The sequence below is a fragment of the Numenius arquata genome, chromosome 6 (assembly GCF_964106895.1).
Source record: "Numenius arquata chromosome 6, bNumArq3.hap1.1, whole genome shotgun sequence".
NCBI lineage: Eukaryota > Metazoa > Chordata > Aves > Charadriiformes > Scolopacidae > Numenius > Numenius arquata.
Window position 1 is genome coordinate 19,424,975 of NC_133581.1, and position 26,999 is coordinate 19,451,973.

Genomic DNA, 26,999 nt, shown 5'->3' on the forward strand with positions numbered 1-26,999 from the left:
AGTTTCAAACTTTTTTCTAGACACTTTAAATTTTGATGAAATCGCAATTCTCAATTTTGACTCCAGAATTTGGGTCTTAAAAGAAGAAAGTCCCAGGTCATGACAATCACTATGAAATTCTGTTCCTGAACAACTTTGGAGATTTTTTTCTGCTTGTGATGGTCTTCCATATGTCACATTGTCACTTGGAAGCCAGCTGAAGCCTGCCAATCAGGCAATGAAATTTTAGTATAAATTCCCTATTATCTGCTTTTAATCTCTTACTTTTCAGTTATGCTTAAAATGGAAGAATATATTTCAAAGGGGACCTCATGGCTTCTCTCTCCCCCCATCTTTTCAAGCAAGCTGTTTGCTTTGAGGCACTGTAATGTAACACAAATCTGTAGTCTGTAGCAGGGATGCTAGTCCATGCTGTATGTTCAGCATACAAAGATAGCATTAGAACAGTTTATGAACAACATAGAGGTCTTCAAAAACTGAAAACAGCCGTATGTCAATTTGAAAATTCACTGAACTGTCCCTCATTGGTTCCTGAGATCATTGAATTCAGGTATTTCACTTAAAAAATAAAGTAAGGTCTGTTTGTGTCAACATCATAGAACTCAGCATGTCCTTCATTCTTGCAACCTGTAAATCAGTGATTGGAAAAGATTTACTTTGTATCTTGTAATATCTTAAAATATCAGCATTTCTACAATGTTTGCCTACTTTGCTAATTTAATTTCTCTGGTTTCTCGGAGCAACTCCCACTGCTATGATGTTGAAAACAAGTTCTACATATTCACCACAGTTCTGCAAAACCAAAGACCTGCTTTAAATTGTAACAATAATGCCACTATTGTGTTTATCTGCTTTGCAATCCAAAGAATTCCAGCAGTTGCATGCCTGCACACCAGTAGGATGATTGACATTGTTGTAATAAGGTTAATGTTTAAACTTCCCACCCATAATAACTAAAATATCCAGAGATAAGGCTGAAAGTCAATTTGTAATTATCCCTGCTGTGCCAAGATGTTGCAAAAGATTCTAAGTGGAGGGTAATTTAACTTTTCAGTCTTAGCTGTTAAAAAGTAGTAAGAAGGTGAAAAGCTTGGGATGATTGTATCTTGGCTTTTCAGGGGAGAATAAAGGTTGTGTGAGTCCTCTTTATTCAAAGTAGGAATCTTTTTCTCTGTGTTCTGCTGAAAATGTCCTTTTTATTTGAATATAGTAAGTTGCTTGCCTGTAGTTTACTGTCCATGATACATAAAGGGAATAGATCACAGTTAGCAAATAAGCTACTAGAACATCTAGTATGTAATAGTTCACTTGAAATACATTTAATACATACAGACAACATGTGATAATTATTTGTAGTGATTCTAACTAAAGTATTGTCCTCAGAAGAAATAATATCCCTTCACTCATATGCTCTGTGGCTTCTGTGAATGACCCGTTTTAATTCAGTTTCTAGAAACTGGCTCTTTAAATTAATGTTCGTAACTACTTCCATGCTAGACTATTGAAATAAAGGGTATTACATCATTGTCGAAACATGTCTACTTAAATAAAAAGTATTTGTTTGCATAAAATATATATATTTTAAATCTTTTACACAACGATCAGTATGCATGCCATTTTCCATTTCAGACTAAGCATACATTTCAGATGTGGAAAAAGCAAGCATGTTGAAATAATTTGAGGCATGGGTATAGTCGGATCAGTCTTGGTAATCCAGAGGGGAGGGGTGCCCAGTGTATTATTACATTTCGTATATTATTTTTCAAGAGATGGATGCAATCAGTCATCTTCTCGCATATGGTTTGAAAAAAAATTGTCTTGCTGGCAAGTAAACTGTTATTTAAGTACACAATCCACGGTACTACAGAAACAGTTTTGCCAAACTTGTCCAAGTATTCTCACATCCTTAAAGATGGTATAAATATCATTTATAGCAAGCCGTTTACTTCAGACTATATAGAATGCCTTTCTGCTCCCCTGATCTAAGTGTCCCAGTTTGCATTATGGCCTTTATTGCTTCTGTTTGATGGAGTGATCAGTAAAAATTTAATGACACTATAAAATAATAAAAATGTCATTAATTTACCACACATCTTGGATGCAGTGGTTGTAAAGTTACATTAATAAACAGAATATTTTTTACAACAAAAAGCATTGTTACATGGGAACGTATAAATAACACACATAAATTTAAGAGCAATTTTACTGTTAGCACACACATTATTATGGAATAGCCAATAAGTGTATAAAACATAGTATATAAAATTTTATGAAAATATACTGTGCACATCAAAAATTCAGCTTTTATCTAAGTGCAGAGAAAAGCCATTATTATGTGCTTACTGTTTCATTGCTGTTCTTTCACAAGATCACAATTTTATATTTGTTTCTAGTCATTTGAAGTTTGCAACCTTTTCAGAGGTGGGGGCTACTGCTTCCTTTCCCTTTACTCCTTGCTTCACTAAATCATTCTTTTACCTTCCACATGTGAAGAAAGAATTGATACTTTCTGCCAGAACGTGATGGAAAAGTTGCTAATTTAATGCAAAGCTAAAAATAATGCCAAAGGGGTTGAAAGGCTTGCTTGGCGACTCTGGAAATAAGGGATAACTATCTAGCAGTCTATCTGTCATCACTGGGGCTGCTCCATCACTGACTGTGATAATATGTGAATATGATGGATGCCACAGCCTTGTGGCTCATAACATTTAACATTCATCAGCTCTCACTAACGGGGGCTTTATAATTTAAATATCTTTATTTAATATGCAACATCTACCTCATACATCATAATTTCAAAGCACTTAGAGAACCAACAGTCCTGCAAGACAGTTGAGCAGACTTTAATATTTTCAATAACTTTTACGTTTTCTGCATGTTTGTGACTGACAATGCATAAATAAGTACCTAATCATATCACAGGATGGAAAATTAAGATTTGGCTGCTAAGAAGAATCTTTTTTCTTTTCTTTTTCTCATTTTACAGAAGTGATTATTTTTACTGTGTGATCAACATATAAAGCAGCACAAAGGATCTGAATTGTGCTGGGAAGAGCTTTCAGTTTTCTAGTGCAAACTCCAATTAACTGTGTTGATCTAGTCGTGAGAAAGGGTTGTCAGTGTCATGCCCTAAACCTTTTTCTGAAATTTAAATGGGAAAACTTAATGTGACTATACAGTATAAGCTCCATAGCCGGTATAAAAAATCAGTTCAAAATAAGGGTCGAAAATGCTTTTTCACAGGAAACAAAACACCTGCACTGTCCATAGCCGTGCGCTTTATTACAAACTCACCAAAATCTTTTACTAATGTAGGTAAGGGAAGTAGCAATATATCCAGTAGTCGATATAAATGTGTGCAAATATAACGCATGTGTAGGTAACATGTTTGTTAGTGCAGCTACATATAGCTATTTACTTTTAATGAAGGTATGTCTTGTTTTGTTTGTATAGGAATACTATGTATAGAATCAATTTTCCTCTCAGTCCTTGCTCATAGTAGGAAAAAAATATAATTTAAAAAATATTTTTAGTGCAAGTAACTATTCTCTTTAGGATGAATTCAAGGCATGAGCAAAGACAAATCCCGTAAAAAAAGGATTGGAACCTTGTGGGACAAGTTTCTTCTCATATGAATTTGTTGTATATCATGGAATTGTAAAGGCATCTACTATATTGAAACATTATCAGTGTTGAGTAACATTTTTCTATTTTTTACAGTTCTCTGAATTTGTCTAAACCCAATGCAAAATGAAAATTTTTTTACTATCACTGTGAAGATTATTTTCACTAAAAAGCAAGTGACAGAATGACTTTAAAAGGCATTTCAAAGACTTAAATATAGCTAGCTTTGTTACAGCTTTTTATGAATTAGATGGAGGGGGTTATGAAATAACTATAAGTACATCTCCTTTGTTTGGCAAGAGGAGGTATTTTCACAGTGTAAGTGCTTTCATTTTACTGTTCCTGAACCTTATCATGTAATTTTCCCTTTTCTCCTTCCATGTCAAAATATTGATATTCTTTCAGAAACTTTCTTTCTTTCTTCCTTTTTTTTTTTTTTTAACAGAATATTTTCCGGTAAAATCAAAGAGAATGAATGACTAGAAAGATATTTCAAATGTGCATATTGATATGTAGCAGGGTCTGTTGATTTTTATAGCAGAAAGATATTTCTCCTTCTTCTGAAAGACACTTAAAGGCTGTCCTTCCAAGAATACTGCAGGTGCTGTATTAACATCCTTACAAAAAAGCTTTTAGTGCAAATATTTTGGAAGAGACAATATATGTGCCAAAAGCTGTTTTCTTAGTACTGATCTTTGTTTTTATCTCAACTGCAAATCAGCCCTTTGCAATGGAACGCAGAATCCTTGACAAACTTATTTTTTATTCTGTCTACCAGTCAAACAGATCCCATCCTGATGATTCAGGTGTATTGTTACATTGCACAATAACTTTCAGTAAAATATTGGCCTCTAGTATTGCAGTGCCTTTCTGCAGTCACATTTCATTTGTAACTCTTTCTTTTCTTGTGAGTTCCTTTGTATATGTAAGCTCCTTCATCAACCACAGATTTAACAAAAGAAAATAAGTTAAGAAGTTAACCAAATACAAAGGTTTTTTTTTTCCACAACTGGAAGATTCTGAGGAACTTTTAGAAATGCAGTTAGTACCTGGAATGTCTCAGCTGCATGTTGTGGCAAATTCAGTGTCAGGTTGTGCTTCTTGTTTTCCTCTGCAAATTAAACAGAAAATAATTTAAAAAATCCATGGGTGAAGGAATCAAAAGAATTCCTCAGTTGTTGGCCTGGTGGAGTTTTATTACTGAAAGATAATGATAACAGAAAAATAATCACATTGGAAAGCAGAAGTATTTGGAGATGGAGCAAATGAGAAATCAAGGCCATCAAGTATGTTTTGTCCTTAAGAACATTTTCAAGTTTGTAACAATCTTGTAGGAGAGAAACTACTAACGTTTTCTTATGTCTAGTGTGCACAGCACAGAACTAGGTCATTGAACAATAGACTGAACAGCAATCAGCACTCTACTTCTGCATAATGCATTAAGTATAACATGGAGAAACTGTTCGTAGAGCTGAAAGCTGGTATTTCATGTCTGTAAATTCAAGCTGACATGACATTTAATATTGTTTCATAGTAATGAACAACAAGGTTTCATTCATTCACAAGTACAACATAATGCCAAGTTTAGTCTGAAGACGTAACAACAAGGCAAGAGGGAAAACATGCTATGTTCCTTCAAATGAGAATGCTAAATTAATGATAACCATTGAACGCTTTGCTACTGATACACAGTACTACAGAGACTACTATTGTGAGAAAATATTACACTGTCATTTATAGTGCCCTTGTCCAGCAGTTGATTGAACAACTGGGTTAACACATAAAATACCTTTCAGTTTCCACTCTCTAGTTCCAGGTTTCCTATGGAGGTCTGCAGCTCTCAAAAGCGTTCTGTTTTTCAAGGAGTGTGCATTCTTTCCCCTCCTCCCTCTTTTTTTTTTTTTTTTTTTTAAATCTCCTTAGGTTCCCTTTCCACTGAGGTACAATTTAAATTCCTAGACAAAATAATAATATCAGTTCTGTCATCTATTATTCCTTCTTTCAAATACTTGTCTTTGAAAGCCTCTTGCATAAAATTCAGACTTGTGTTTTCTCAGAAGTACGAATGCAAACTTGAATTTCATAGTGCAGAAAAAGTGCTTTTTCCTTTAAATTAGCAGTATATTTTAATACAAACTCTTCTTTCAACTTCTGAATTTTCATGTCTCCCAAATGTTGATTGTCTTTTCCAGTTTAAGTTAGAAAATAAGTGGAAAGGCAAAGTGAGCAGCATTGATCGGCACTGTTTGCTGCCAAGAGTGTTTTGTATTTGCATGTAAAATCGTTTAGGCATTATGGCAGCGCAGATCAAAATAATCTCAAAGTTTCTGTATATGTTTCACATTTAAAACTGATTTTCATAAATGCAAACATTCAGAATCTGTAAAAAATTGTCCCTGAGTTAAAATTCTAATTGAATGCACTCATTATTTTTTCAGATTTAAAAAATAAGGCATGTATCAGTGCTTACACGTATGCACAGGCATATAATGAGAGCTAACCTATACGGAGCATTAAGATTACTTCTGTTCTTTTCCAGGAAAGAACAAGGTTTGAAAATTTAGGCCCACAGTTAACAGGGAAACCCAATGAGGATGGAAAACTGGGCCCTGGTGTCATTGATCTTACAAGGCCAGAAGATGCAGAAGGTGAGTTGCAGTTTTGACTGTGGGTTATTGGACATCTCATCACAGAATGGTATGGCTGAAATGTCATATACCAGTGTCATAAGTACTGTCTAGCTTACATCCCATGGTAACACTTGAATGATTCCTGTGTGCTTTTCTGAGATTGTAATAAATCCATAGCAAAGGGGAGGTACATGAAAATGACTGTATAGCTCTCTAAGCCCTTCTGCAACTCAACTATTTTTTCCCCCAGCAGCTGTGAACTAATTGTTTACATTTTATAATATTAATAAAAGTGTAGGAAACATTGAGAAAATTATCTCAGCAAGGCAATATATATATATAGTTTTTCACCAGTTTTTAATGTTTTAGCAGCTTTGAAGAAAGTTAAAGCTCTTTAAGAAATCTATCCATCAGTGCACTCACAAACTATTCAAGATACAGCAAGCACAATTTTATTGGCAGGCAGCTGTCAAATGATAATGCAAAAATATTTCACATTTTCTATATGAAAATGTCTTTTCCATGATATAAAACTTCAGTCCATTTACACTCATTTCAGTGAGAGTTCTATATATCAGGCATAAAGTGTCAAGCCACAGGTGGAAATCAGTGTTTATCAAGACTGAGTTTAGTCTCTAGCAGAGTTACCATGCATGCTCTGGAAGTGGATGCCACTGGTAGCCTCTCTACCCTGTGATACATTAGAAGAGAACATGTAGATAGAAAGGAACCCTACCAGCCACTGTAGTAAGATTAATGTACTATTCAGATAGAATATTGTGAGAAACTGGTTAAACTGGGACCTTACAAATATCATGTAATGTTTTGCCCCTTTGGTTTACTTCTGTTTGAGAATCATTTTACTCTTTTTTAACCTGACAAGTCCTAGTTTTGCCACTGTTCTTGAGAAAGGGTTAAAATATCTCTAAATTTTTCCATTAATAAGCAAACATCTAATGGGTTAAAAAATTGCTTTTTTTCTTGGATCAGAAGAATAGGACCAATAAACTTGTGATTGGTAACAAATAGGGTTATTTTCAAATTATTCTTGAAATAATGTGACAGAATTTTTCTGATAAAAAAATATTAATGTTTTCTGTATCGAGCTATATTCCTATGATCACATATTCTGTTCTGCCTTTCTCTGTGACCCAGAAATAAATGGTCCAGTTAAAGTCTCACAAACTGTGTCCCTTCATTTTGAATTCTGACAACAACAGCACATGTAAATATTATCTTTTCTTTACTGCATAGGTAGTACATGATATGCCTGTGACAAAACATCTTAGAGCCCTGAACTGACATACATTATCTTCAATCAGTCTCTAAGCAAACCAAAAAAGCTGAATTTAAAAGTATTTTGGGCAAGGACTTGTATATAATGGACAACCTGCAAGTTCATTTCCAAGATGTTCCTGTATTGACTCATCCACACAGAGGAACAGTTAACTCTCAAATTTAATTCAGCAAAATATTCCTACTTTTTGACTCAATATTGTGATTAGCTTATCACATGGAACTGACACAGGCAGCAGGAGAACATGCTTACATGTTTTTTGCTGAATTTTTTTTTAAAGTATTTTGTCATAGTCAAGATTTCAGGTCCCCATAACAGTAAGATTAGACTGAAGCTATATAATCAGCTATTGATTATAAATAATATTCAGAAGGAGGCTAGCACCTTGATGAAACATTTCAGATTTTCCCTATATATGTATTTTTATTTTTTTTAATAGTTCCTTATAAAACAATTTCCAGATTTTCATTTTTAGGGAGCTATTATATATGAGGTTCATTTATTCGTCCTTTATTGGATATGATTGGCCACTGTTGTATTGTTTTTAAACAGAAAAATAATGAACAGAATGTAGGTAAAAAATAACTTTCAGACAGGTGTTTTGCAATTATTTTTTTTTTTCTAGAAAAAAGGGCTTAGGAGATACCTGGACTTTTAAAAGTACTTGTTGACTAACCAGTTATTTATAAACTGCTTTGTAAAGGAATTTCCATCCTGCAGCAACTTCTCATATTTCAGCACATTGAAGGATATTTTTTTCCTCAGTTGGGATGAAAAGTTGCAACAGAATACTTACAGATAAACAGTTACTGGTTCATATGACATCAAGTCCCTGATGACTCTCTTGGCTTGCCTCGTTTCCTTCAATTCATCCTTTCTCTTTCTAGTGTCCTTAATTTAGTATCTTGATACACCTCGTGGTACTGACATCCCCCCTGTTACTGGATAGTGCAGAACGAAGCTTTGACATATGTAACCCAAGCTACAGTGACGTGTGCCACTTTAAGGACAGTGTACGTGTCTTTCTAGAGCTAGTGGGGAAATAGAGGCATGGTGTGTTGCCACGTGGGAAATCTAAGTTCGTGAATGGGTTCAGATTTCCATACTTCGTTTAGCAGCCAAGAGATGTCTCTGGAAAAGAGGTGCTGGATGAATGCCTTTGCTGATCTGAAAAAAAAACATAGGTGGGAGTTCAAAACTGAGCTGCTTATTTGTCCTTCTACTTGCAGACAAGGTGAATTTAGGTATTAGCTGGATATTAAAAAGCTTTATATTATAAAAGCTTTTATATTATATTACCTGGTGGAAGTGGTATAACAGGTTTATTCCTGAGCCAAGGACTCCAAATTTAGTCCCACTGCTGTCCATAAACTGGGAGGAAGTGCAGTTTGGGCTGTATCTTGATCCCCCAACTGATGAAGACCAAGGGAGCTATAGAAGTGCAGTTCCACTCCCTGTCTACCTGCACGCCTGCGTTTCCAAAGGAAACTAAAGTGTGCAGAGACATGGTACATGTCTGTCTCATCCCAGGAGGCAGCTGAGTTAGACCAAATCTGGGAGTGCTCCTGGTTGTCATAGCTTTGACACAGCCTTTAAGGTTCAAGTAATTTGTTATAAGAAATATCAGCAGACTTCTGTATTTTATGGAATGCCTTTGTAATAGTATCTAGCAATGATTTCTTTCTACTCCTTATATCTTTTCCATAACATATGGCAGTGATCTGAGTTTGACAGGATCAGAGTCATGCTTTCCTTTAATTTTAGGAGTGCTTGTGGTACTGGGTCATTGATCAGAAGCTGAAGCTACATGTATATTTTGTTTGAACCATGAATTGTAAGACAAGTCTTGAAATTCTTTAAATTTAGCTGTATGCTGTTATAAGACAAATATGAAAGGATACTGCAGAATGACTTTTAAGACTTAACTTCTTGTCCCTGCCCAGTGTTTGAAACCTTTTTTAAGATTAATAGTAACTAGGTATACTTCCAGAGATCACCTAGCATATGAAGTCGTATTCAAAGCTTGTGTTACTCATAATGACCTAACTGTCTTCTGAATGGAGTCCTGAAAATCATCAGCTAGAGTTTTATGTTAAATATGACATAACCAAACATCTCTATTACTTCCTTAGCCACCAGCAGGACTGGGCTAACTATATTAAAAACCATGTGCAGACAGTATTCAAAAACATAGCCACTGACTGTGATGCCATTGATGAATAATCCACAGCTATTAGACTTATATCATTACCTGGAAATCTCAGTTGTCATATTAAAATATATGATACATATCTAGCTAGCAAAATTCAAAAACATGATTTGAGAGCCTCATAAATGTTTGGTGGCTGGTATGCAAAATTCTAAACAACAGTCAATTATAGAACTAAACAAGAATATTTTTTTTTCTCTGAACCTCATCATTTTAAAGGAAACATCATTCTTTCTGTAGGCGGCTTCATAATTTTGAACATTTGAGATTGCCAGTACTGAAATACAGCTAAGTAGCATGGATGCACCAAGACAGCTTTGAATCTAGATATAGCTAAACCACTTTTTCAACGTGACTGACATACATCAATTGACCAAAGTCTGTAGAATATAATCAGGAGACATAGGTGAGCCCTGTTTAAATTCCAGGTGGGGGAACCTAAAGTATTTAGTTCTTAGTTACCTGAGAATATTGGATGATCTGAATACAGTTTTTTGCTTCAAGTTCTAAAAAAAGATATTCCTTTCACAGACATTCACTTTTGGTGATAGTGCTGCTTCTTTTGAATGATATAATGTGCTCCATGTTTATGGATCTTGTGCTTCTATAATGTGCTCTATGTTTATGGATACTTCTGTTTTTTTGGTTGTGGTCAAATGCTTTGGAAATGTGTAGGGGGTATGTTAATATTTTGGTTTGTAGTAGATAGAAATCTGCAGAATAGACCTAACATTCCTGTTGACAATTACTGATTTTTACCTTAGCTCAGGTTGCAGTGTGGTTTCCTTCAGCAGTCATAGTCAGGGATTCAAATTCCATCAAGACATGATCTTCATTCCTGCCAAAGAACTGGATCTGTTAAAATACAGTTTTCTTGATTGGATCCTGGGCTCAGGGCAAAAACATCTGAATGTTACTGTTTTCCCACTGCCTCACTGTGTGATTTTGTAAAAGAGAAATAATTTCTCTGTGTCCTCTTTTCTCAAGAGAAAAATCGGATGCATAGTGAAGCTAAATTCATTTTTATAAAGCAAACTGAAACAGATGAAAATGCTGTGTTAATACTTAACATTTAGTTCCATGTTCATTCGTGTTACTATATTAGAATCAGGGGCTTGTGAGTTAAATGTTTGGCCTCAGAGTTTGCCATTTGGCACAATATGCACAAAGACCTTTTCTTCTGAGTCTGATTTTGATGTTCTCATTTATTCTATTTCTCATGTGGTAGTCTGTAAACTTTGTTTAGCACTTGCTGCTTCTTCCTTTGATACTAATGTACCAGTGTGTGTGAAGCATGGACCGTAATTCTGAGGACAGTTACATGCCTGCTAGTTTAGATAAAACCAATTTTAAATAATGTGGTGGGGTCTGTCTGACCACTTTGTCTGTATCTAAGTGTTTTCTTTATTCTTGTATTCGACTATTAGTTTTCAAAGTCTCCCAAAGGATAACCTTTGCTATGAAACCTAGATGTTGAGACAGTCATTAAGAGGTATCTTGCAGTCCTCGGCGTGGGATTGGCACCACCTCATCTTCTTAAATACATAATGCCTGTGTCCTCCCTTTCACTGCCTGCTTCTCTTACTTTAAGGATTGCTTTAAAGACTGTGGTTTTTCTATATACTAAATCGGTGTTTGAGATTATATAGCCTTAAGCCGTTTGATCGTGGTATCTTTGACCATGCTCCAAGTAGGCTGACTGCAAGCTAGTTGGGGACTGCAAGCTGCATAACCACTGGTAATAGGCTGGTTCCAGTAGTAAGCCCTGGCTTTATTTTATTAATTCCAGTTCAGATATACACAGGTTTTGTCTGAACCTGATTTGGACCTGAACCCAAGCTTGGAGGAGCACAAGCTCACCTTTGCTTTTAAAAGCACATATTTCCACTCAGCAGTAAGCTTAAGAACTAATTTCTGCAGCATTTCAGATGGTGGATTTGCTGACCAACATATGAAGTCAATGAATTGCTTAATATTTGCAGCTGTTAACAGCAGTCTGTCTTATTATGTCCATAAAATTAGCACTTCCCATTCATATTTGACTTGGGCTAGCCACGTTGCAGAGCATGTTGTAGTACAATGAGAGATTCTCCCTGACCAAAAGCAAGGGAAATTGAATGGCAGAGAAAGAAACAGTGTTAGGCCTCATCATAGACGTAACCAATTGCCAAAACATGGTGAACAAAGAGCAATTGCAATAGTGGCAGCAGCAGTGAATGTGGAATCACGTAGGGGAGAGGAATGAGCTAATTGGGGAAAGATAAGTAATCTTTGCAATGTAGAAGGTAGTTTCTTGGCCGTGTGGGGAGAAACATGAGAAAAAGGATCTGCAAAGGAAGCACAAGGCTGATATCTAAGGGTGAGGAGAAACAACCACCATGTCCAGCTCCAAATTTCTGTCCATCTGTCAAAACTTCATTTTGTCTTTGGGAATAGAGCAGACATCATGACAAGTGCCTGGGTGTTGCAAATCTTTTTAGCAAAAACCAGAACAATGCTTTCTTAAAAGAGAACCTCTGCCATATACTCAAAGCCTCAACGTTCCCATATATGCCTAATAATAAATAATTACTTATACAAAAAGGCGACACAGTTCCTTCTTGACTCCAAAAAAAGGTTGACTTTGAGCAGCTGAAGAGGTAGGTGAAAGGGAACGATAAATTTGCAGGCAGATCAATCTTGGCAGGCTGCCAACACAATCCAAACCTGTGAGGTAACTTGTTTAACACCCTCCTATGCAGAGGTGTAAACAGCAGGTAGTACATGGATGACAAAGCATCACCTACTTTTGTGACAGTGCTTCATAAATACTGGGGCAATGAATGTCTCTCCACACCAGTATTTGTTGCACATAAATATTTGTAATAGTTGCCATGGCAGTTGAGAGGGGAAAGATGAAAATCAGAAAACAGTAAAAGCTGTATGAAAACAAAGAAGTGTTTCCAGAGAGAATTCAGTAAGCTCAAGTACTGGCATTTTTATTCCCCTGAATTCTTGTTAAATGCCTTTGATTAAAAAAAATCCCGTAAGTGTGTTTTCATTATTTAAAGACAAAATAGCATATTATCTTGGTTAATTAGGCCAGGTGCTAAAATGTGGCTTTCATTAATTGTGGTTGCCATTTTTAACATCCATGAATCTATTTGATTGTGCCTGATACTTGAGTGATATGCTCAAATTTTTTAAAATAACTCGTAACACATCAGGAATCTGGGATAAAGTATTTAGGCGTAGTATTTCAATTCTGTTGGATGAGATACAGTGCCTTAGCACTAGAGTAACTCAACAACTGCAAATAGGATAGGAATAAGACATTCTGTCTTTAAGAATCATCCCATCACTTTTCTGATGGCAACCACTTCATGAATCTCATTGTTGCCAGCATCCTCATAACATTTTACAGGGGAAACTCCCACTTTGAGTACTGAAAAATCTGAGCTGGTGATGTGTGGACCGATCTTCTCATGGCATTGAAACTTATTTCTCTCCAGACACTAATATTTAACATATAGTACGCTTTTCACTTTCAGAATAATAAATCTGGATATCCTCTACAAGTGTTACCTTTTGATTTTCAACTGTTCTTAGGTATTTTTTCCCCATTGCTAAATATGAGGCTTTCTCATTTGCTGTTTCCATGCTACAGTAATTCATCCTTATAGAATAGTACCTTTATTTTAAAAAATTCCAGTTAGAACTTCAGATGTTGTATGACCAACCACTGTTACAATGCCCTGAGTTTTATATAGGGGTGTCTATTAACACAGTTACGGTTAAGGGCTTGTCACAATTTCCATTATACAGTAAAATGTTATTTTCAGGAATTTAGAACAAGGCTGTAAAAAGTAACTGTGGGCTGCAGCTTTACACAGAAAATCTTTTCCCATGAGAAAATTATTGTCACAAATGATGAAAGCATCAGTCAGTTTGCTTAGCTATTTTTAAGTGGAGCAAGTAAAAAATTAAATATAGTAGTTCAGTGGTTTAAAGCATTTTTTCTCACTCGTGCAGCCACCACAGGTGTAAGAAACCCCATGGTCCTGATTCTTACCTCTGCACATGTTTTTGTATTGCTCATAGTGTAACATTTTCCAGCACAATTGAATTTTCAGCTGACAGAGAAAGCCACCATTATATCATACTGCATGGAGGAGGGAGGAATCTTGCCCTTCTTCCTTACCCCCATGAGTACAGAGAATTGAGCAGAAATTGGAATACATTAAGGAAAGAACACCATATATTCTGGCTAAGGATAAGCAATTGATACAGATTCAGACAAGTCCTCTTCTTTGGACAACTGTCTATTTTTCTAAGTTAATACTACACACCATTTTCTCCTTCAGGAACCTCAGTATCTCAGCACTAGAAGCGTTTAAGAGCATCTGCCTTGCTTCCATGTAGAAATGTCAAGTATCAAAACAAATGTTTATTGCAGAATTTAGTAGCAAAGGTACAACATTTTCTTAATTTGTACTCAGATTTAATTTTACAGAATCAGTAGTCCAAAATGTGTGTGGGGTGGGCATTACAATATCTTCACAGCTTCTGCATATATTAAATGATTATGTTTTCAATTTGGCAGGGGTAGTTTCACAGGAAGTGCAGTATTTCAAAAAAGAGTAATTTGTAAATTTTCAATAAGTGTCTATTTCATGGCAAATCCCCCATTTTTAATCCAAACCAGGTAAATGTGGCAACATCTTTGGACATGCCACTGCCCTTTTTGTAAAAACACCTTTGTGACTTCACTCACAAATCCCAAATGCACGGGTGCAGCATATTTGAAAAATTAGCCTTAAGATTTTTTCCTAACATTTATTATTACTTGTTAACGTACAGCTCCTGTTATCATGCTGCTTTTGCTTCTCTCCCTTCATGATATATTATTAGCTAATTATATTATTATTATAATAGCAGCACTCCATTGAAAGGCAAGAAGAAATGGTGTATGCCTATCCTAGCCCTAGATTCTCGCCATCTAATTACTGATATGATATGACAAGTGAGAACAGCAAACACTGGATGGAGGGAATTAGTTATATATGAGGGCTGATGTTGCATATGCAAGAAGGTGACAAATTCAGTTGCAGATTGAATGCAGGAAATGGGCCACTAAAGCAGTGATTCCAACACACATTAAAACCTTTTGCAAAGTATTCTGCATGTCATTAATATCACATAATTTGAGGGAGGTGGTTTTGTAAACCTCTCTCCTGTTGTTAAACGTAGTTCCCTTTTATAAACCACTTGTATGTAAGTTTTTGAAATTCATTGTTTTACTACATAGAAGCAAGCAAAGCTGTTCATTAACAGTGTTCAGCCACATCTTGAACAATGCATCCATCAAAAATGAAGTCAAGCTGCTTTTTTTCTCTGTGGTGAATTCCTGCCTGTCATTTCTCCATCTTAAAAAAAAACAAAGTTGACTGAAATATGAATGGATCATGTCCTATGTCCCTTGTTCAGGCAGGACTTTTTTTTTAAAAAAAAACTGTTAGGGATGACTGAAGACTGCAGAAATAATCCCTGTGTTTTAAATCAGTATCGTGTTTTCTGGATATTCTAGGTGACACTGTCATGTCAGGAGAAATTTGCAATTATGTGAGTAACAGCTCCACTGGCAATAAAGCTGTTAGTCTTATGGAAACATTTTTATGTTAAATAGATTAGTTAATTCCTTTTTCCATTGTTTTGTCTTTGAATATGATTAATATAGTAACAACAATTGCTTGACTGTTAGAACAACAGTTTTTCTAAAAAAAACCCAAACCCAACTAAACAACCAATTTGCAGTATCAACAGATATTTTAGATACCTAACAATAATTATTAGTAATATTTCTCACGGGCTGAGGTGTTTTGTCCATGGTTTTCCTTTTTGTGGGCCTTTACTTTCCTTATTTGAGTATGAAATGAAATATTAAAGGGAAACAACAATAGTGTTCACGGGACATTGATCGTAGTAAGACCTGATGACTGGCAATCCCTTACTTCTGGTGTCATTACTTAGGCTGAATAACTTTCAAGTTAAATATGTTCCTCATTTTTTCTATCAATAATATCTATGTCAGAATGGAGTTGTTAGCATTTAATTAACTATCTGTGAAGGATCCTGAAGTCTATAAGTGGCACCTGATTAAAAAATCTTATGACGCTTACATGCCTCCTCAAATTTATAGTAGAAGCTACTCCTTCATCCCAATTTCTACCTAGACGTTTCATGGATCTACAAAAAATAACTTCTCATGCTCTTACGTTACAGCACAAGTGGGACTATCTACGCCACTGAAGGCTTAAGTCAGGCCTTAAGAACTAATTAATTCTGTTAATATTCCATGCAATTTAAAAGATTATTGTATTGTTTTAGCTGTATTCCATGCCAAATTTCCATGAGGGTTAATTTTGCCGTAAAATGTGGTCAAGAAATCTAAACTGTGTAAGCCATCAATAAAGTAGTTGCATTTGGCGGTTTTAATTAATTTAAATAATGTAGATTTGGGCACGGCTGGCTGTGGAACATGGATCTGCTAATAGCTCCTTTAGAAATATTGTTTCAGTATTTAATATGACCCAACTAACAATTCAGCTTTAAATACCGATAAGTGAACTACTACCACTGATAGAGCTGAGAATAGTTCATTTGATTTCACACACTGAAGATATTTCCCTATTAATTTTAGCTCTAGACTTTCAAATGGGGAAAGACATATATGGTTGTGAGGATGGCTGTGAAAACTGGTGCTGTGTTTTAATTGAGATTAAGAATTTTGCTTGCATATGTAAAACAAATGTACTAAAAAAGTAAACTCACTGCCACCAAAACTGAAAACAAGGCACTTCGGAAAATATATGCTGATATATAACTGGCTAGAATTTCCTTCATTTTGCAAAGCCATGAGCCACATGCATCAGCTAACCACAAAGTCATTAGGTCTTTTTAAACTCAGATGAAAAACATTAACAAATACCACAAAAGGCTTTAGTATGGCCCCTTTGTTCATTCACATATGGCAGTTTATAACTCCTGCACCACTTGGGTCGTGTGTTTGTTTAAGCTGCCTCCATCAGGCCAGCCCTGAAAGAACAAAAGACATCTTGAGCTATCCTAAGCAGGAAATGGGCTAATCTAAACATGGCTTGTGACACTATAAGTAGAATAGAAAGGGGAGGGATTGATTAGTCATTAATGTCCAATTGACTCCATATGGATGTTGCAATAATAAGGCCTTTTTCAGTGCAGTAGCGGAGTTATTGAATTAGAGGTTTATGTTTCCTCAGAGCTGACCTTAGGGAATTCCCTTTTGGTTCTTCTTGTTGATGTTTTAAAGAGAATGGAGTCTCTTAACAGGAGAAATGGAAGCCTTATCATAACTGAGTGTAGCATGGGTGTAGATAACGTGCTACAGCATATTCCCACCTCTTAGTATTTACTTAGCACAATTCAGAAGCTTTGCAGATGAAATATTTTAGAGCCCATTTAAATATTCCAGTATTTCACAAATCACTCATGTCTTTCTCAAGTTTCCCCCCTTTTCATTCACTCACATGCAGCCTATAAGAAATGTTAGGCCCTCAAATCCCAGCTGAATAATATTTGTTTAGCATTTGGAATGAAAGCAGCTTGACAGACACTTCCATGCAGAGCATTTGTGCTACAGGCATCCCCATCCTGGAGCTAGTCGTGTTTCCAAGTTGGTGTTACTTTTGCCTAGTGGTGATAAGACATACCAATAATGACAATAGTTCATGAGACAGATACCCATTTATTTTGCCTCTCTTACTGGTAATAAAGAATGAGGAAGTCTTCTGAATGTGGATGGGGATCAAGAAGTAAGAGGCAGGCAAGGGGGAAAACAGATAAATGTTACACTAACACTGCTACAAGTTACTTAGCTTACAGAGAAGTAGTAATTTTTGAAACTGTCTCCAAAATTGAACATTGAACTCAAAACAAATTATTAGACTTGTATTCTAAACTTTCTGAAGCTTCTTTTGTCATTCTATTCTTTTCAGACTTGAATTTTTCTACTTGATTTGAAATATTGCTATATCTTTCATAAAGGCTGCATTTGTCTGTCCACAGGTTAAGACCAGGAAAGGGCACTGCCAAGCCAGGTTTTCACGCTCCCTGTTTTTATGGTATTTCCGTGTTTATGAGTAAACCATCTCTAGTAGTAAAAGAGTGACTCCTGTTTGCATGTTCATTAAGTTCTGGTCTCTGCAATGCAAGCTGCTAGCAGTGCTAGTTGTATTACAGGGCCAGATATTTTGGAGGTTGCAATCAGTCTTTTCCAAAGTGGACAAAAAGGTCATCTCAGCTTAATGAATAACTGATTATAGAAGCTTTACTACTAACCCGTCACTTTTACACTAGGAATCTAGAAAGATTGTATTTATTTCTATATATCCTATATTTCTATATATCCTATCTCAGTATGCAGCATATTCTCTAGAGTAGCCAAAGATTCATTATCTGGGGGAGTCAGAGGAAACGTATCACTTCAAACATGAATCAATGGCCATGGTTCAAAGAGGTATTAAGGAACAACAGAGTGACTGATAAAAATCTCTTTCTTTTTGCTGTCATTCCTTTTTCTTTCCTCGTCTTTTTCTCAACCTTTTTTTTCTCCTTTCTATAACATTTATTACTGTTTGCATTCTGGTAACATGTAACTCTGATAACAGTCTGAGGTTTGTTGTGGTAGATGATGTATAAAATGGAAGGTAAAACCATGTCTCAGTAAAGACAACAGGATTAACCCTAATGTGGCAAAGATTTCAGGGAATATGCTAAGAGATGGTGCCTATCCTAAAATTTTTGTCATAAAAGGTGAGAAACTCAGATAAAGGCAGAAATAAATAAACAAACAGTTTAGCAGTTGTTACTGTATGTTTCTTAACATTTAATTCTTGTGAAATTATCTTTCCTGTTGATCAGATTCTTTTATCGTTCTAAAGAACAGAGGTTCTTCTTCCCTCGCACTGTCATTAGACAGCAATCAGTCTCTTTGGGAACAAAAATATTGTTTGAAATTACTTTAATGAAGCTGTAACACTTTTAGATTCATCCTGCGGCATTCTTTGACCCAGTGTTGTCCCTAGAGTCTAGTCTGGAATCCAGCTTCCACAGAGGAGTTGACTGCCAAATATCCACAAAAAGTGATCAATTCTCCTCTGATCTGCTTTTAGTTTTAAATCATCAAAGTCATTACAAGTTGAGCAAATGCAAAGTATCTAGGAAGTGAGGCAGTCCACACCCTCAAAAGCTAAAAGTGTCACTTTGAGGACAGCCTCAGCTTTTAGGCTGAAGTGTAGACTTCTTTGCCAACTAAGCCATTAGGACAGCCAAACTGTACTGCTTTTGCAAGAATTTTTAATGCTGACCAAGCTTTTAATTCTGAAAATCAAAACCCCTTCCTGTGATTGTAGTATGAATAGTAACTAGCAGACAGAGCATTATTTGCCATAGACAATTCCCAACTTCCTCCTCTCTTCTCACCCTTCATTAGTAGTACATTTTTATTTTATCTGTTATTTTGGGTTTATTATTTATTAGAATTTCTTGAAAATATTTTCAGAAAGAAGTAAAACATCTACTTCTTTGCAGTTGTACATATAGAATCATAGAATCATAGAATGGTTAGAGTTGGAAGGGACCTTAAAGATCATCAAGTTCCAACCCCCCTGCCATGGACACCTCCCACTAGAGCAGGTTGCTCAAAGCCCCATCCAGCCTGGCCTTAAACACTTCCAGGGATGGGGCATCCACAACTTCTCTGGGCAGCCTGTTCCAGTATCTTTTCTTTAAAAATTTCAGGCATCTCTTTCAGCCTCTGTCAGTACTATAATTATCACAATAAGAAAAAAATCCATGCTTTGTAAAACCTGATGAAATTGTTTATATGGGGCATAATACTGTCTTAATATTTGATTGACAGGATGAAGTACCTAAGAACAACCAGTTCGAAAGCTCGTTCTTATGTGTTTTAACTTGTAAAAGCTTACTGAGCAGTATGTGCTTTTTATATCAGTAGCGCCTCATTACTAAGCTAAAAAGGTACTGAGACTTTCTGGCTCCCAACGTAGAATCACATGCTAACAGGAGCATTTTCTTGTAATGCTTTATATGCTGAATATAATTCTATAGTTCTCAGATAGAAGAACATGGAGATTATATTACTTTAGTTATTTGCAAAAATTCATTTTGCAGATGCTTTTGTGATGGCCTATGGGTCAACTTGCAAATATTCCCCCAGAGATCAAGCACAAAGAACATCAACTTTTTGGCTGCTTTTTCAAATCCTTCAAGTGTGGACTTGCTTAAAGCAGATACAGCCAGAGCTTCTTGGCCTTCTTGGGATGGTTGTAATTTATTACTCTGAGTAAGAATTGTTTTCTAACATAAGCTTTCTCTGAAAATAAATAATTTATGGTGGGTTTTTTTTTTTTGTTTGGTTGTTTTGTTTTTGGCTTTTTTTTGTTTTCTATCTAAACTGTATCCAGATTAAAAAGATGGCCTATATTCTTGACACCAGTAAAAGTCCTCTTTGCCTGCATTAGTATTGAAAGTTGGGCTAAAGACAAAATCCTTAGCCCCTTAGCCATAGTGAATAAGTACCTTTGGGAAAGTAAAAGATGGAAAATCATCATATGGATTCAAATATGTCTTCTTTCCTTTGCTGTGAGTAGAGTAGCTGAATAACAACAACTTTTGCATCAATAGTAATTTAATTTTTTAACTTGTCACCAGCTTCCTAATTGTCCACATATTAGTTACAAATTTTATGGCATTATTTTAAAAGATGGAACAACCAGTACATGATATATTTGATTTTTCTCAAATTATATAGCCATTTGTCTCAATAAATGTTTCAGTGTTGACTTACTATGTTTGTAACTTCTTATAATTTCACAATAAATATAGTCTCTCTCAAAAGATGGTACATATGATATGCATGTTCCAAGCCTTCTGACAACAATGGACAGAGAGCCTCCTTAGCCATACACATCCCTAAACTCGTCCCGCATGCAGATCGCTTAGCAAAACTACTGTTCCTTTTTGCAATAAAAATCTGACTGCAGCTGCAGTCCGCTTTAAATGCTGAACACCTGTAGCATGGTACTTAACTTACAATGTATTAAAATAGTTTTGCATCTCACATTTGCCACAAACCTGTCTCCTTTTATGTGCATGCATGTTAGTATACAAATTCCCAAATTGGTGTCAGTTGTAAAGTAATGGCATTGGAGGCATCATAAATTACCATGGTGATCCTCAGGAGAAGACACTGCCGTATATGAATGAGTGTTTTGCTCTCAGGGTAATGTATGTCTTCATCTGGCCCAGTAGTCAGCATATTGCCCCGTGTTGATGGATATAGTCAGCTTGAAACTACACTACATTTCACTGCACAATAAACATGGCTGTCAACACCATATAAAACAAAATCAATTTATCCTGTATGGTCAGTGCATTTTAAATGAAATTAATGTACTGTGGACCTGGTGGCAAAAAGGTAGTGTATTAGTTATGCATCCTCTATTTTAGGACTTTTTTCATGTAAATGTATTTCCTATATAGAATTTTTTAAATGGTGTACCCAATATAAAGTGTTTTCACACTAAATTAGGAAACTTAGCTTTTGCACAATTAAAAACTTGTAGGTCAGCCACTGAAATCAGTAAATCTGCAGTGTTTTACTTAGTGTAAAGAACTAATCTTCTAGTTTTTGGCAAATAAATCCGTGTTGGGTGCTGTAATAGTTTACAAAAAATGGAGACCTATTGCTGTGCTAATTTGTTTTCACGTACCTTGTTTTTTCAAGGTATTAAATTACATTAACAGTTTGAGGAGGCCTAAGACTAAGTACGTCACTCTCCCACTATAAAGGCTTCCCCCCTTTCTTTTATAGCTAAGGTATAACCCTGAAAACATATGTTATCATCACAATTGCAGAAGTTTTTCTGGTAAAAACATGCCTTATCTAGGCTTGTTTATCTCTTTCTCCTGTATTAACTTGTTCTCATACCTCTGTGAACTCTAAACCCCCATGAAGCTTTGCTGTTTGTGGTCCAGAAGCAGGGCTGGATGCATTCAAAAAACTGGTTAAGGTTAGCATGTACGAGTTGAATTGATGGTGGGTAATGATGGGACACTGACGCACATTAAAGTACAGCAGGCATGGAGAAGCTGGAGTTCTTGCCTCCCATTCCACAAGCTACAGGATGCTGTGCATCTACCTGCTGAAGGCAGACAGTTTAATTACGTATATGTGATTGAATGCTCCAAGACACATCTAAAATTCAACTAAAGCAGATGCAACTTTATAATGTTCAGCTCCAAATATAATCAGATCCATACAACTAGCAGCATGTACCTGGTGTACTATATAATTTATTTTATGAAATGTTTGTCATGTGCTTCACTGCTCAAGAAGCAAAGTGAAAGTCTACATCAGTTTGGATTCTCAAGTGTAACTTTTATGTGAGTTTTTTGAGCATTCAGAACATATATACTATGTTAAAGTCTCAAAAGGAAACTTTTTCAAATCTCCATACCTTAACTGGAGAAATACCAATTTGTCTCCTCACTCAGATGTTGATGCCTTCAGCTGGGTGAGCCTGATCAATTACACTGAAATCACTGGATAGCCTTTCTCTGTCTCTCTCCCTCATAGATCTGGCAGCAGAGAGAGAGAGAAAGAGAATGAGGCTAAAATAAACACAGCACTGAAAGCGCTTGCGTAATCCACATAATAATATTTTGCATCCATCTTGTTTCTTCCTGCCCTGACATTACAGGAAGTAAAGCAATGAATGGCTCTGCAGCTAAACTACAGCAGTATTATTGTTGGCCAACAGGAGGTGCCACTGTGGCTGAAGCTCGAGTCTACCGGGATTCACGGGGCCGAGCCAGCAGCGAACCGCACATCAAACGACCAATGAATGCTTTCATGGTTTGGGCAAAGGATGAGCGCCGAAAAATTCTCCAAGCCTTCCCTGACATGCACAACTCCAACATTAGCAAAATCCTAGGTAAGTGCAAGACAATGAACAAATCATGACTGTGACTGAACCAAAACTGAGGGAAGCTTAGAAGGCTCTGCTGTAGTAGTGTCAATTGGCAGAGGTTAGTTATTTTTGGAGCTGTGGAAAGCTGAGGTTATTTATACTGGTGACATAGGCTAGTTACTTCCTTCTCAGATAGGCAACTTCTCTAATTTTAGGACATATTTTGTTTGGGAAATGTTCACTGAAATTGGAATTACTGAAACTCATACAAATGAAGACTCATGGGTTGTCTTCATTTTCATTCCCTTCCTTTTCCCTTTCTGCCCCTTCCTTAATACTTTTCATTTTCAACAGCAGAGCCACAACATGCTTTAAAGCCTTAGCAGCATTCAAAAGGAATGTTTTGTGAAATCTGTTGCAAGAGTGTATCCTGATAAAAGGTCTAGTTCCGAGATCCTGTTAGAGAACTACAAATCACCTGTGTGCAAAATAGTACTTACTGGAAAAATAGTAATTACTGGGAAAAAAATTAATACACTGCAAAATCAAAATCAAAGGTTTATGTCAGACAGTGCAGTGTCAAAGAAAGAAAGCTGGCACAGTTCAAAAGGCATGTACATGCATACCTTCTCGCATGCAAAATGATGTTTGATTCAAAATGCTACAATGTTCAAAAAGCTAAGGAAGCACTAGTATCATACAATTACAATATTGCTTAGTTAAAAGACACCGTAGTTAATATTTAATTTGTATAGATTGGGACAATCAGGGAATATACCATGGATTATATTTTTATATTTTGCCACTGTGCAAATAAATTGGCTCATTTTTGAGAAATTTTGATTTGCTTTTTAAGACCCCTCCAGAGAATTAGAAACATACGTGAGAATGAGTGGTGAAATGTTAAAACCTATATTTGCTTTCTGAGTCTTTGAAGTGAAAGACAGATTCCAAACGTATCTCGTAATAAATAAAAGTAAAAATTAAGTTTCCTCTGTAATCAGTTTATTGTAAACTTTGAGTTCAAATACATTCTTACCAAAGTTTGTTGCATGTTAGTTCAATCAGAGGCAAGAATACATAGGAATAAATGTTACTTTGTCCTAAAACTTCCAAAATCTTACTTAGTAGTTCTCATTTTTTTGTCTACCATATAAGTAACATATGAATAGCCTTTCAGTTTTGTATAAAACCTGCACTGTTTCAGCGTTGGCAGCTGTAGGGAATCTATATTATTTGTGTGCATTCTGTGAAAAAACTATTAGGACATAGTAACTGTATTCATTAAAATGTAAACTTCCAGCATAAATATTTCAGAAGTGCCAGCAATTGAGTGTTTGTTAACCATGGAATTAACCTGTCAGTATCTGCTCTGCCACAAATAAGTCCATATAATATCTGTGCAAGTTTTCCAGGACAATGAGAAAAGAGACTGTAATATTAGAACTGACACAGAGTATTGCTGGCTACAGATAATATTTATACAACTTTTCCATTTGTTGATGTATGAAAAATCTTGGTAAAAGAATAGCTTCCACCCACGTTTACCACAGCTGTAATCGTTTTATTCATATAAAAGACACCAAAAAGCTATTTTCTGCATTTCTTGTCCCCTGGAAAAAAAAAAACCCACACCAGAACCAACATTCTCTATTCAAGTGTTTAGATAGCTCCTTATAAACAATACAAGAGATCTGAATACTTTTTTCCTTTTCCTGTGTACACTGTGTTAATTTTTTAAGCTTTTTATTGGTGCAGCTTTCAACAAGAGTTTACAGTACCTGAAGTGGTGTATATAATTACAATGTGCTTTCTGTTTTCTTTCTTTTATAAAGAATATGAGTTTGTTAAATGTAACTTTCTCAGTGCAGTTCTGTGCATTTATTACATCAGGCTGGAAGATAACATGCATAATAGGATTTAAAACATGGTAAGGTGCCAATATTATGCCAAGCTTATATCAGAAGATTAGTAAATTTAAGACACCCAGACAGCAAGGGATTTTTCATGATTTTGTTGAATCTATAATGTTGTGAGATTTTTTTTCCTGGTACACAGTAAGGTATTAATATCTATTAGTAGGAGTGTATAAACAAAATCCTCATAAAACTATCAAAGCAGCATGTATCCCTAGGCAATGTGTTAAGCTTTTAACAGTAAAAGTATGGTTGTAGATCTTACTTAACCATAATACTGTGAGTGGTATTACAAAGGTATAGAATTATTCACAGATTAATGCTCATATTGTAAAAAATTAAATAGTCTGTTTTGCAGCATGAGGCTGAGATTTTGAGAAGTAACTTGATTCTAAGTGCACCTATTTAATACAGATTTACATATGTTTGGTCTGCAGCAACAACTGAAAGTCAAGGTTCTTTTAAGGTGTCTCACATTGTGCATCCCTATATATGTGCTGACTGGTGTAAATTCAAATCAGTTTATTTAATTAACTTATTTAAAATTTGTTTATTATGGCAAGAAGGCATGTTGGAATGTGTATGTGTAAAGCTAAACCTGCTTTACTTGAGCACTCACTGATGTTTTGTATCAATAGGATCTCGCTGGAAGTCCATGTCAAATCAAGAGAAACAACCTTATTATGAAGAGCAGGCACGGCTAAGTAAAATCCACCTAGAAAAGTACCCTAATTACAAATACAAACCTCGACCAAAACGTACCTGCATTGTTGATGGAAAGAAATTGCGTATTGGTGAATACAAACAACTGATGAGGTCTCGAAGACAGGAGATGAGGCAGTTTTTTACCGTAGGGTGAGTACTATTGTTGTAATTGTTTTCAAAGACAGAGCATACTGTTTGAAAACAAATAGACCTATCTGTTTAAGTCAGACTAATGTCATTTAGAAAGTAAGGATTTGAACCTGTAAAACCTTATTAAAAACATAAGATAATTCATGGAATATGAAGCTATCAGCTTGCCACTGAATGCTGATTATGAGACTGATTGTGGAATTCTTTAAAGTCAAAAGAAGTTGTTTCCCATTAGCCTGAAAGGTTTGAATCACGTCTTTTGTGAGTTATTAGTAAGCTAATCCATTCTGGGTTAGTAATGACTCCAGGATCATTTCCTAAATTAAGACAAGAACAAAGACAAAAAGATTATTCCAGTGTAGAATGAGTCAGGAGAGGGAGGAAAGGGACAGGAGTAATAGCAGTTACATTAGGAACACACATGAACGAATGATATCATAGCATGAGGCTATTAGCAATTTTACTGTTGTAAACTCTGGAAAAAATATTTTTTAAAAATAAATGTTTTAGGAGGAGTCTTTCAAGTAGTGCATAGACAGGATGGGTAGACTTACAACTCAGAATATATGGCTTAAAAAGATCCTGGCACAGTTTTAAAAATGTTGTGGTTTTTTTAACAGTATACCCTTTAGTCTTCAGCAGAGAAAGCAGCACTATGAAAGATCTACATGCTAAAGATAACAAAAGTCCAGTGAAACAACTGCACCACAACTGATTTCTCTCTCCTGTTTTTTTTTAATGAATTAATCTGTGATGCTCAGTGCTCTAATACAATGTTTCTGGTGGTTTACAAAGATTCAAAAAGCTATCTCCATTGCCAGCATTTCCAAATTCGCAATGTTCTGCTTATTTCTCCAATCACAATAGTCTCCTTTTGTTGGGTACTTTGCTACCAGATAATTGACCTTGACGTCGATTATGTGCCCTCATTTTTGGCTTGGGATGCAGAACTCCTGTTGCAGTCAATTATTTTGTGGTACAGCCTGCAACAATGTGGGCTCTTTCTTCAATCAGTAAGTAGAAGTGATTTTGATATCTTGAAATAGGCTTCCAGTCCATAGTTTTGACATAGTTTTTTATTCTTCACTCTAAGGGAAATTGTTTACTAATAGACTTCCACCAAAATTGTACATAGAACTCTAAATAGAAATGTGAATTTATACATCATATCACAAATTATATTCAGATTGAGGGAATGAAACTCCAGTTTATATCTTCCAAAGCAGATTGACAGACCAAATCACATTTAGACAAGAAATGCAAAAGAAATGCCAAAACAGCAGTCTGAACAATTTGAGAATTGTTTGCTAATTCAAACCAGTATTAAGCAGTTGCATTTCACACATTGGAAATGGTGGCTAAATATGGAGGTCAATACGAAGGACGGATTTAAGAAACTTTTATAAGTGCCTACTTAAAGATTGATACTGTGATTTAAAAAGAAAAAAAAAAAGAAAA

The 26,999-nt window shown here is 35.6% G+C and overlaps 1 protein-coding gene across 3 annotated transcripts in view; it reads left to right on the plus strand.

The window, feature by feature from the left end:
- The window catches only part of SOX6 (SRY-box transcription factor 6), a 372,917-nt gene that overhangs the window by 332,549 nt on the left and 13,369 nt on the right, over positions 1-26,999 (plus strand). For all 3 annotated transcript variants that reach the window (XM_074149713.1, XM_074149714.1, XM_074149712.1), the window contains 3 exons: positions 6,164-6,272; positions 22,561-22,794; positions 25,325-25,541. In XM_074149713.1, the coding sequence (XP_074005814.1) occupies positions 6,164-6,272; positions 22,561-22,794; positions 25,325-25,541 (560 nt within the window). The remainder of the gene's footprint in view (positions 1-6,163; positions 6,273-22,560; positions 22,795-25,324; positions 25,542-26,999) is intronic.